Here is a 12,818-nt window from a genome sequence, read left to right as displayed (position 1 = left end):
CTGGTGTTTCACGACAACAGTCCTCACAGCTTCATCGGTTAACAGCACGCAGTCTGTGTAGTTCTATATTAAGACTGATTTACGATAAAAATGTGCCCTGACTTGATTAATAGAAATATGCATTAATTTGCACACAAATTACTTTCGGCTGAATTTGAGATATATAAATTAATGCACGAATGATTAAAGCCAATCTCACCGTTTAGAGCCATTGGTCAAAAAAAAATGTATCAGTGGATTCGATGATGACTCTGAATTGCCATATATTATGTTGACATGTCTTCATTTTGGCACATAGATGAGAAGAAGGGAGTCGAGCAGCCATTTAGGCAAATGATGGCCTCCAGGGATTCTATTTCTCTGGTGTTCTTTTTAACGTCTGCCAATTAAGGTCCATTTGACTGCCCAGGAGGAGAAATAATAGATTGTGAAGAGTCAAAATGCAAACTCACAGATTCAGAATATACTAAATTGTCATTGTAGAATAAAAACAACAAAATTGACTGAAACATGTATCGATTGAAATATGTATGTGCAACTAAATTTATTGAGATAAATCCTGTTCGTCTGGGTTAGATCCCCTTTGTTCATACCACTTGTAATAATAAAACCAGTGATGTAATCTTACGGATTGTGTCAATCAGCCCATATCACCAAGCGTGGTTAACTAAATGTTGTTAACTCAAAGTTATCTAAGGTTTTATGTGTAATTCATTAATAATCGCTCACTTAAAATTATATTTTTTGTTTTCGTATACATCTGGTGATATCTATCCATGTTTAACCCCATAGTTCCCCAGTAATTCATTAATTCTGTGATATTGGAATCTTTTGTCAATAGGAAAAATTATTCACACACAATTACAGTCCGTAATGTTGATTTTATGTCTGGAAATGACAACATACACCAAGGTACTACTGAAAAATGTCACGTTGCTTTTTACAGAACAATATTAATCTGTAAGAGGAAACTGCTCGTTCTATGCCATCAGTGGCGGGCCACCAGGGCCAGCAAGGCCTTCTCTGCTGTCCTAAACGTAATCAGAAAATACGTTTATTTTCTTAATTAAAATATATATATTTAGTTTCATTCTTTTTTTTATTGATTATTTTCCGTAAATATGTATTAAAATATTCCTCATAGTCTTTTCTCTTAATTTCATAGCTTACCTCTTGCTTGCTCAAGTTGCGCACTGCTTCCAGGATTGTACGTTCATGTGAGAGCTTTCATCCAATCATATTTGAGCTGTCACGTGTTGCCAGAAGAAATCTACCCGAGGCCTTCAGTCGTTTCAGAAGTGGCTCTTGTCCATTGAAATCAACGGCAGCCAAAGGATTTTGTTAACCAATCAGATTAGAGTTGGCGACACAACATCAGCGTTTCTGCAGCTACTCTTGTCATAGCTTCCATGACGCTGAACGTGTTGAGCGCCTTGAACACGTGACAAGTTCATGTCCTCTGATTGGATAGCACCGAGACAAGTCAAATGGAGCTCAAACGATGATTTGATTTAATTTAACTGTTTATTTTTCAACACAATGGCTTAAGAGCTTGATCTGGTCGCGGATATACTTGCAAAGACATTTTCAAGAAGGATATTTCAAGAAAAGCTGGAACTTGTTAAGAAAGTTATCTAAGTTAGCTAACTCCGAGACCAGTCTTTCACAAGCTTGAAAGGATTTATCTGCCACACTCCTTCATGAACTACATGAGTAAATGCATTTTTTTTCTAAATAATGTTGCGCTTTATGAGATCAATAGTGGCGCTTGTGTGTGTGTGTGTTTTTGTCGCTGAAGCGCATGTGTGTTTGTCACTGAAGCATGTAGTGTGTGTGCGTGTATGTGTGTGTGTGTGTGTGTATGTCGTGGCCATGGAAAAGTAGTTATTGAGAGTTGGAATCATTCAAACGTGCTCCATTGAAGTGTGAAATGCACGGCCCGCCACTGTATGCTATTAATGGGAGTTTTTATAAAACACAACACAGAGACATTAGAAGTAGATTACATCTATTAGTAATAGATAGTCTAATTTGAACTTCAATAAGTTGCAAGGGGTGACAAAACTACCGTTAATCGACACAACGTGACTGGCAGCATTAGGGCTGAATATAAGCGATGAATTCGAAAAACGCACAGAAAAAAACAAATGAAACAAAACAAAACAACAATCACAGAGTGAGATTATTATTTAATGTTTGTCCTTGAACTATAAAAGCAGGATACTTTATCATTTGTTTTGAGCATGGTGAGATTAGACCCTGCAAAAGTATAATGATATTATTATTATTATTATTATTATTATAACTATTATCATTACTATTGTTAGATTACTTCTATGACTACTACTACTACTATTTCTACGAATAATAATAATAGCAGTACAAAAAATGGTTTTGTGAGGGACCCGTTTCTATTGGACAGTTCTTCTCTGGTCTCTGCGTTCATTGGACCATGGTGCTTTCCGTCGAGCGTCACCGGCGTTGACGGCTCGACCAGGAAGTCAAATCAAAACGCACTGATGTGTTGGCATCCTGGACTGAAAATGAAGAGCAAAGTACAGTAAAGTGTCATTTCTTTGGTTGGCGTGTCATTCAAGCAAAGATTCTGCAAGTCATGCAAACACAGCCCTGCTGAGCGACCCATTCTGGATTGATAAGGAAAAGGTAAATACTGGACATATTTTTGCAAACGCAGTCATGCAGCAATGTTTTTATGCATTTTATTCCAACTTTCTTACGCAATATCAGTAATATGGTGTTATCACTCATTTAGTTTTTTTTTTCTAAAACCTAAAATAAGCATATACATCGTAGCGTAACGATGAAAAAAAGGGTAATTCGAAACTGTAGCATGCTGCAAAAGTGTTGATAACTATACTGGTATTATTTTTTTGTTACACAGTCAAATAAAAAAAGCAGTCATAATCATGAAGGATTCTTAATAAACATTTTAGTGAGGCACCCAAATGGACAAAAGGATTTAAAAGGAAACCCCTGAATGCAACTCTATGTCACACAAGCTGTAATGGGTGTAGAAGTGTTTCCACACCTTCTTTATACACACATTTCTTTGTATGTCTGGTATCACTATAAAGTTGTCCTACAAGGTCCTACGTGTATGTCATTGTTTTTGTTGTCTACTGGAATCCTGCAATCCTGTATATTGAAGGTATTTTCTCCCTCCTGGGAAATAAAGGCTGTAACTCCTTGTTGTTTTTAACCCTGTAACACCCAAATATAGAAAAACCTAAAAAAATAAATAATTTACCTTTCAGATGTTGTTTTAGGAGGCCTTTGATGCAGAAATTAAAGAGTTTTTTTTAAAAAAAAAAGTTTATTAACGTTTTTAGAGAAATGTTGTAATATTGCAACATTGGGCTTAGTTGGGAGCATAATTTCTGTTGTCTGAACAATTCAGAACAACTAGGCTAAGGGTTCATTTGCAGAGTTGATTGCTTCCTTAGCCCCCTAACAGTATAACATTAATAATAATCACACATTAGTCTTATTTTTATGAAGTCATTTATTAAAAACAATAAAAAATATAACAAAAATATTAAACAAGATAAATCTCTTTAAAAACGTTTTCCCCCCCTCTTTTTTTCTTTTTATGACATTGGTCATGAAGACTTTCATTGGTGGTGAAAGTCCCAAAAACAGTCCCTGTCGTCTGTAAAGCAAAGGCGAACATCACACTTTCTGCATTGTGTGTTGGTGTATCCTTTATTGCAGTGTCTGCAGCGTCCTCTCCCTGTCTTCCTTGGGAAATGGGCAACTAGATCGTTGCGTACATCCAATGGGAGGTGCGCACATCTCTTGGATGGCCTCTTCTGAGCATTCAGAGGGCTTCCTTTGCCTGAAGATGGCCGTCCTCTCTTTGGAGTTTGAAGTGTTGCGTTTACCAGGATGAGAGAGGATGCTAGCTGTGCCTGAAATTGTCTCCTGTTCATTGTCTCTTTGCTAGACATCTTGAGCGCTTTACAGTCCCGCTTGTAGAGCAGCCAGGCATTGACCACAGCGAGGATGATGGTGTGCCAGAAGATGTACATGTACCAGCGACGGGATTTGATGGGGAACTTATATTTGGCTGTAAATGAGTCCAACAAATCCACAACCCCCAAGTGCTTGTTGTAGGCACCAACAATGTAAGGCCTCTCAACTTCAACGTAGGTTCTGTTGACTTTTTCCCGGCGTTGAATCTTCTGCACAGGTTCAGGTCCAGCAAAGGATGACACAAGTGTGACGGCCCTGCTGTCATACCATTTGACAGCACAGATGTTGTGATTCCCCTCCACTCTGACGTCATAGCTTCCTCTCCCCTTTTTCTTCAAGCTCTTCTCGTCTTCAAGGTTACAGTTGGGTAGGCGCACCTGCCTGGCTGTTCCCACATAATGAATTCCCCGATCAAGGAGCTTCACTAATAATGGAACACAGGTGAAGTAGTTGTCTGCATACAGTTTGTAGTTCTGACCTTCTGGAAGTGTGGAAGCAAGTTTCATTACAACCTCGCCTGACAATCCAAGTTCAGATTTGGCTCGTATTCCGTTGACACTGCCTTGGTAGACATCAAAGTCACACATCATGCCAGAGATTCCAGTTCTCACCCACACTTTGAATCCCCATGGGTTTGGCTTGCCTCGCATATATTGCTTGATGCTGCTGAATTTCCCCTTGAAAGGAATCATCATCTCATCCACAGAGTTGTGCTCTTCTGGTACCACCTGTAGGCATTTCTCTCTGAATGAATCAAGCCACAGTCTGAGTTTCCATAGTTTGTCTTTCTTTGCCGGACAAAAGCGTCTGCTAAATCCCTGAATGTGAATGTAAATGGGTTAATGGTTCTAATTATCATACTAAAAGGAAAACATGCATACCCCCACTTACATCCACACCACACATTCAGCAACATTCCTTTCCCCAGAGTTGAATTGACTTCTGATATCCTCTTTGTGGACAAAGTCATGGAATTTTAGGTCAGGCTGATCAAATTAACTACATTTATTAGAAATAAAACTTTTAAATCAGTCAAATTTGACCATAACACAACAGAAGGGTAGAATGTATACTATCCATGTATAAAGAAAATACTCTCTTTCAGGCAGTGGTGTAGTGGAGGCAATACAACCTGTTTGTACCCACTGCAACAAGCCAGCTATTTTGACTACCACATTCACCCAGTGTTGTATAGTTGCAGCAATTATATAACAAGCTCTAAATAAAATTTGATGCATCTATTCCACAATAACTACATATGTACATGCTCTAGACATTGTAATAACAACCAAAAAAAATATAAAAGACATATTACTTACTTGAATCTGATGAATCCAGTCCAATGAAGCAATTGGTTGTTGTTCGAAGGAAACCTTGAGTGGTTGTGTGAGTTCATGGCCAGAAGGCGTGACTTATAAACAAATGTAAGATCCAATAGCATTGTGGGACTGAACAATAGGACCCAATGACTATGTAAATGTGGTAAAAAATCAGATAAAATATAACAGATTGTTTTTTAGGATGGTTAAAGGTAACGTTGTAATTTTACAACAAGGGGTGTTACAGGGTTAACAGTGCTCAAAATGCAACAAAGTAACTGTGTATTTGAGTGGAGGTAACATTTGGAGTCTTCCAAGGCTACAGTGTACTCCTAGGAGAAGACATCCGTCACCACAGACAGACAGCCACACTCCTTGAACATGCTAATTCATTCTCTTTACTCTCTTCTCTTGTGATGCCGCCAACACACTTGTTCATCTAGGATACATACACCTTTTTCCTTTGATTTTTTTGTTTCTGAGGTCTCTCCTCTGCACATCCGCTTCCCTATTTCCCTTCCTGTCAGAATGAAGAACTAGAGCTTTTCTACTTTCAATTAGTCATTGTCATTTGTGGGCCGCTTGAGTGTCGATTGATTCATTCATTGTGTTCAAATCAGACAGAAAAAAGGTCAAAAGGAAAAATTAGTGGGGATTTAACTTTGAATGAAAACACAACATATTTTATATTGATAGATGTGTTGAGTAAAATTGACCTGCATTGATGATTAAGGCGGTTAAATCATGCAGAAGGGTGTAATGTATACTTATTTTCATCCTTTTTATTATCTTCCCTGTGAGCTGTTAGAGTATTCAAGTAGAGCTCCTGGTGTGAAGGAAAATGGTGAATAAATGAGATGAATAGGAAGTGCTCACACTGTGAGCAGAAGACAAATGGAAGGTAGTAAGAAGTAATTGAATTATGTCAAGCAGATGCATGTGAAAGACAAACCATCTGTCTGATCAGAAGTGATACTCTTCTTTATATATATTGTAACTGTATAATGTGTCCTGAAATCACATTTTTTATTCTCCTCCATGTAAACTGCAAAGCTTTGTTAATGTGTGATACATATTTTGACACCCTGCAGAGATTTAGCTTTGAAATATGGAAAACAAATTCCTTTTCTCTCTTTCTGTTTGGCTAAGGAAGAACGATGGGGAGAAAGGATGCCAGCGTGACCAAATTGCCTGTTGATCAATACAGAAAACAGATTGGTGAGTGTCGGTTCTGTTTTAACATATACTTTATCGTATTGATGTGACTTTAAAACCGATTGTTGTTTAGAGAACCTACTTTCTCAGAGTACAAAACAATTATTTGTGGATTATAATATAAAACTATGGCATTAAGGTCATCATGACACTAATTCTAAAATTTCTGTCACTTCTTCTTCATACAGGGCCCTTTTTTATTATGATTTTCTACTGAAATGTAATGCCTGTCTATTAAAATAACTGTCCAAAAAATTCAGTGAAATCTTTGGAACAAAACATCAAAAAAGTAGGAAATACTCAAACTTTATGTGGTTTAATTATATATTAATGCTAACATTTACAGAGCTCCACCAATGAAAGAGAAAGAAGCTATAATTTTGGTTGATCACAACTTTGTAATATTATGTCATGTTGGAAGGTTAGAAAACAAGCCTCAAACATTCTTATCTCACATGCCATGATTTTTGGTTACAATGCATCAGCCGAATTAAATGAAATGTCAGGCAACCCCTGCAACAGATTATGACATAGGGTACCTATACACAGACAAATACACGCAGACTAACCTTTAACTGTCTAGAGTTCCCTCTAGCTGGTCTTCACTAGGGCGCCTACCTGTTCAAATCAAAGTGATCGTCACAAAAAATAAATATATAAATATATATAAAATCCATGGCAATAACCATTTTTCTCAGCATTAAAGTGAGTCACAGATATTACTGCCACAAAGCTACTATTCTTATTCAGTTTTATCTGGTTGCTAATGTTGCCCGGCATATTACGTTGAAAAAAATCAAAAATCAAAATAAATATTACTCTCGAAAAACACAAAGTCCAAACACTGTTTATGTATGATAATATATCCATTAACAGTTTTAATATCCATTTTTATTCCCTAAAGCAAAAATTACTGTTTCTTGCGTTTAATCATCGCCATTTGCTCACTTGTGTAACTTATTTTCTGACTGTTATTCAAACCTTATCGCGTCTGGTAGATGCTGCCCAGTATATTTTCCTTTTCATTACTGACTGCTAGAGATGGATTTAAAATGCCAGGCTTGTTAGCTATCCGCTCTGTTAGGTCTAGGTCGAGCTAGTGAATCAGATTGTGAACTTAAAAATCCAGACAAAAGATGCCTGCAAGCTTTAATAATAGGAGCTGTTCTGTCAGCCGACAACTTGGTGCAGAACTCTTCTAATGAGGTCTCCATTATGTGCCGAAGGAATTCACCAATTAGCAGCCACCATCTTCCAGTAAGTTTCTATTCTAAAATATTGCAATTAGGCAAATTAGTTTTTCACTGGCATTTTTTAGGTTTGGAAAGTATTCCAGAAAAGTAAGACATTCATACAAATATCTGTGGGCTTTGTGATTGGATTGTCTTATTTTCTTTTCCTTAATAACCATTTTTTGTCATATTGAATTCAGACTCAGCTCCTTTTATTGATATGTGTTTATTTACACAAGCTACATTTAAAAAAATAACTCATATCTGTCTTGTTATGTTGGGCAGAAGAATTGTACAAGAGAAAAAGTCATGACCTCAGTCCTAATAAGACACCATTGGTAGTTAAATGATTCAATGATTGAATGATTCATAACAAGGTTCATACACAATGTTAATATCTTCAGAAAACCACAGATTCATAAGAAATCCCTATACATAAATTTGTTTCTCTGGTGTGGGAAACTGCTTTTGCATAACCACGCCAATTTGTCAGAAGAGAGAAGGTGGCTGGAAAATATAAATGTAAAATTATTTTTGAAAAAGTAATGTTGAAATAACCCCTGTTAAAGACCGGAGCTGGATTAGCACACAGAGGTTTTAAATCGCTTCTTGATGCTGAGGATGTTTGGAAAACGGCTAATGAGGTACATAATTAATAGTTATTTGCAAGTATATTTTTCTGTTTTTCTATATCAAATCAAGAGGACGTCAAAGCATTTGAATGAAAACAATTGATTCGAAACACAAGCAGTTTTGAGCTCCATCCCAGAATACATTTACTTTGATGTGATCATTTGAGACTATGAGATATAGTTATTTGTGAGTTTGATAAGCTTATGTAAAAAGTCAAAGTTATATAAATGCAAGAAACAACAATTACACAAGCTTGCCTGTATGTTTTCTGTTCCTCAGGGAAGCAAGACTACATAAAGACAAAGACGGTGCTAAAGGCCACACGTCAAAAAGCTGAAGCCAAGAAGAACTCTTCTGGATTCAGGGTAACACAATATCTCTCGCATTCTAGAGAGGGCCTCATACATACGGTATCTTTTATAGTAATTGTTTTCTCCTTTTTGGGACCTTTTTTGTGTCTACTTTCATTTTCGGTTTCATTAGAATCAGGAAACAAGCTCTTTTGCATTTATCAGTTTAAATGTGTTTTTGCCCGAATTAACTGCATTATTTTTTTAATAATTCCGATAATGTCAACAGTTTGTCCGGTTGAATATGAAAATATACATGGAAATGAAGTACATGAAACACCATGTAAAGAAAATACAAAGTGTTGCACTATGAATTCCAATTGAAAAGAACAAACTTTGTGTTTGCATTGTTTCAAAGGACCCTTTTGAGAATAAGTAAGTATAGCAATAGTCTTTTATCACCTACAGTTGTTTTTGGAGTATGACATTAAAGCGGACCAAAATAACTCCTTTCAGTTACATTTCAATAGTAATTGTTCTTTATCCTGATGATCTTATCATACAATTCATTGGCTGAAATCGTCAGGTTTTAAAATATGCGTCTCTTAGACATGCAAGGCCTCATTAAGTACATCCTTAATCCAATTAGATTAGTCCATATCATGAAATATTTATATTTCTCATGAATTATTCAGGTTTTCTGTACCCGAGACAAGATAAATTTGCAGAGGTTGGATTAAAAATAACTATCGCATTAAATTGACATGGATCTTTTGGCCTCAAGTACATTTGAATTTCAGCCTTAATGTAATGGGTATTTGGTCATGCTTGTTTTACGCCTGGGTTGGTTTTAATATGGTAAGAAATTGGATTTTTATTTCTGCCTTTGAAATTACAGTTCTTTCTACTACACTTCTAATGGGCTTTGGGATTCTAGCAGATGCCGATTGACTGTCTTGGGACCGTTTAACATTAAAGTAATCAAAACCCTCTTTTCAGAAAAAGACATTCAAAACATCCATATGAAAGTTATGGAAAAACTATTTGAATGCTAAAAAGCTAATCTAAAGTTGTCTTATTTGTGAAATTTGGGAATAAGCTAACATAAAACGTTATTGCTTTTCAAATAGCAGGAAATGGAAATGAACTCTGTTTAAGGACACTTAAATTACACTTCAAGTTTATTGTGTATACCTTAACCTCAGGAAGGAGTCATATTTCCCCAAGATAACAATAAAAAGACAAAAACATTAAAAATATGTTTTCTACTCATAACAGGATTAATAAATTATGGGATAAATTATTACCAGCTATCGTAGCTGAAGAGGATGGCATAATAGCACTTGCCATTTAGCTAAGCTTAAACATTATAGCCCTGTTTCCTGTTGAACCAAATGGTTTATACAGGTAAGAAAGATGGATTTTCAGAAGTTAAGGTTATGGTTCAGCCGAAATTAAAATTTCACTCATTTTCTACTCGCCCTCATGTTGATTTAGGGTTGGGATAATCCAATTACATTCATACTGCTCGTCTATAATGTCCCTTCTGTATTGAAGCCCTAGCTAAAAGGCTTACATGTCACACAGACAGGAAACACTCCTGGTAAATACCGCAAGAGCTCCCAGTGTAGACGGTAAACAATGTCAAAGCAGTGTGGATGAGGTAAATGAGCACTAATCGCGACCATCATGCAGACATACATTTTATCCTAAAACACACGGATAAATCGGAATCTAATTCCATCCCTTAGTTGAAATAAGAATGAGTAGAAAAAGAGGGAAATTTGACTTTTGGGTGAACCTATTACCTAGAATCCTATTACCCACGTTCTGTCATAACAGATTGAGATGAGAAACAGTAAGGCTGCCCCTGTCTTCTTTTATACAAGACTATTTTGCAGCTAAAAGATAACATTGACGCGACATTCCATTTGTCATTTTTTGTTGAATTGAAATAAAGAAACAATGCACAGGCCAATTTGTGCAAATATTTTTCTGCTGACAGACATGTTGAAAAGTATAGTTGTAGTTGTTTTTCATTTTATTTCTACAGCATGAAGAAAAAGAAAAAAAACAATCTCACCTCGCGTTTTCTCTGGGGCCTAGTCACAACAAATAGTGAATGAAATAATAGCCTGGTGGCTAATATATGAAACTAAGGTGCGTGAAATTCAAAAGTTTTCCAATTAAGTTTAGACTTTAAGCCGTTTGCCAGCTGCTGGGATAGAGATAAACGTGGGTTGAGGCTAATGAAGACCAGACCACTGATGACTAGACTCTGGGACATGTACACAGATAGCGGAGGATGATGTGACGCCTTTTAATTGTCTCCCTCCCGCCTCCCACCACCGCCTTCTCATCAGAGAGGAATTTTTATTGGCCATGCACCACCGTTTCTCCTTTCACATTTTATTGCTTTTTTCCCTCTTTTCTCTTTTTCTTTTGATATCTAATACTTATTTTTCTCCAACCCAAAAAGTCCTTTTGTCTGTATGCATGTTGTTTGTTCTGCGATGGGTAATGTCTTTGAACCAGATATAACTGGCCACTACACCATTCTGGTATGTTATGATTTTGAGAATATTTTGATAACCCAGAGAGCTACCGCCCCTTTAAAGCCCTTCCAGCTCTCTAATTTTGATTAGAAAGTTTTGTGCTAATGAGTTCTCTTGATAAAGAATCATTAGAATAAATCAGAATAATAACTCTGAGTGGCTCTCATGAAACTCCAGCTGATGAAGATTGTTCGAGAGCCACCTAATGAACAAGCCCTCAAAATATCACTTTCAAGCTAAAAAACAATAATTTGGAAAGAATTGGTTTATGTGATATTGAGAAAAGGAAAATGTGTGTTTGAATTGCTTTAACTTCTTTAAAATATGTGTGTTGTTCAGCATGTTGACTGTGTACATGTAACGCTCATCTTCTGATTTGTAGGGTGAAGCTGTGGATGCATTGGTCATGGAAAGAATACCATCTTTCCATCTGCTACATTTAAAGTTCTTATATCAGATTACATAACAATAATGTTTTCATAACTTCTAATTAATTCAATCATGCTTGCTATATTAAAGGACTGATAAATAGGAAACGATCAAGTATGTTGAAATCTTACTTTGAGAACACCAACAATTTGGTTACCAAGAAGGCTATAATATTTTGAGTCTCTAATGTTTTGCAGTTTGCAAATCAAAAATTTGACCGTACAATACATATTTTTTCAGACAACCAATGAAGATATGTACATGAATTATCTCAAAAAGGGATTTAGTGAAGGCAAGATTCCAATAATTGACCATCTTCGTTATGAAAGCTATGTTTTAAACAATATAACACATTAAAAAAATAATAAAATAAAATATATATTTCTTTTTTTTTCAGGATGCTTTCCTGGTTATTGCAGCAATTTTCTTGTTTTTTCTTTGCATCTACGCCTTCTTCTACCTCAACCTGAGTACCGAGGTTAATCTGGACCTGGATGTGGACTAGAAAGAAATGGATGCCACTCTCCTCTTCCTCTACTTTGTATGCAATACATTAAAGTGCAAAATAATAAACTGAAGTTTAATTGCTTGAATTTGAAACTTTATTTTATGTTATCCATGATTTTTGTGCTTTTCTATTTGATACTCACCACATTATCTTTCACTTAAATCTCAAAAAATATATATAATAAAAAGATTCTGCTAATTATTCATCACTTGCATTAAATGGAGCAATGCAAACCTTTGACTAAACCTCTATTTATATTGAGACAAACACTCGCATTCCAGTGCACAACATGTCTCCCTGCATATCTGGGAATCACAAAGTGTGAGATTAGAATCTCCAAAGCTGCTGCCTGATTAAACTTGTGTGCAGAATACTGAACAGCATATTTCCTGCTTCACATTCTCACCCGCTCTAAGAAAAAACATAAGGTTTAGCATTACAAATATGATCCTGTTCCTGCATTTGAATATTAAGGTCACTGATGAACAATGGGGGAATATAGCATGTGCCCTTAATTTCCTGTATCTCCTGTTTCTGTACTCAAAAATACAAAAGCATTATCATTGGCTCTTCATTCCACGGCTTCTACTTTGTAGCTTTTTCCTAGTTCTCACATCTTGCCTCTTGTAAAAGACTGAATATCA

At 36.1% G+C, this 12,818-nt stretch overlaps 1 protein-coding gene across 2 annotated transcripts; it reads left to right on the top strand.

Annotated features, from left to right (window-relative positions):
• The first annotated feature begins 2,506 nt into the window (after positions 1-2,506).
• On the top strand, positions 2,507-12,271 carry triqk (triple QxxK/R motif containing). Of its 2 annotated transcripts, none has more exons than XM_087787928.1 (4): positions 2,507-2,664; positions 6,466-6,530; positions 8,672-8,757; positions 12,064-12,271. In XM_087787928.1, the coding sequence occupies exons 2-4, from the start codon at positions 6,470-6,472 to the stop codon at positions 12,169-12,171; spliced, it is 255 nt and encodes an 84-aa protein (XP_087644054.1). In that variant the 5' UTR covers positions 2,507-2,664; positions 6,466-6,469; the 3' UTR covers positions 12,172-12,271. The 2 variants fall into 2 exon arrangements, with proteins under 2 accessions (XP_087644054.1, XP_087644053.1); XM_087787927.1 differs by having other exon boundaries at positions 6,462-6,530.
• Positions 12,272-12,818: the final 547 nt, after the last annotated feature.

Source organism: Callionymus lyra, chromosome 3, assembly GCF_982586985.1.
Source record: "Callionymus lyra chromosome 3, fCalLyr1.hap1.1, whole genome shotgun sequence".
In the NCBI taxonomy this organism is placed as follows: domain Eukaryota; kingdom Metazoa; phylum Chordata; class Actinopteri; order Syngnathiformes; family Callionymidae; genus Callionymus; species Callionymus lyra.
Note: the sequence above shows the minus strand (reverse complement) of the source record. Positions and strands in the feature narration are given on the sequence as shown.

Bases quoted from the DNA above. Each gene is read 5' to 3' on its own strand.
- triqk (XM_087787928.1), top strand. From the start codon at position 6,470: ATGGGGAGAAAGGATGCCAGCGTGACCAAATTGCCTGTTGATCAATAC. The intron at 6,531-8,671 runs GTGAGTGTCGGT...TCTGTTCCTCAG, and splicing joins TCAATACAGAAAACAGATTG to GGAAGCAAGACTACATAAAG. The intron at 8,758-12,063 runs GTAACACAATAT...TTTTTTTTTCAG, and splicing joins AGAACTCTTCTGGATTCAGG to GATGCTTTCCTGGTTATTGC.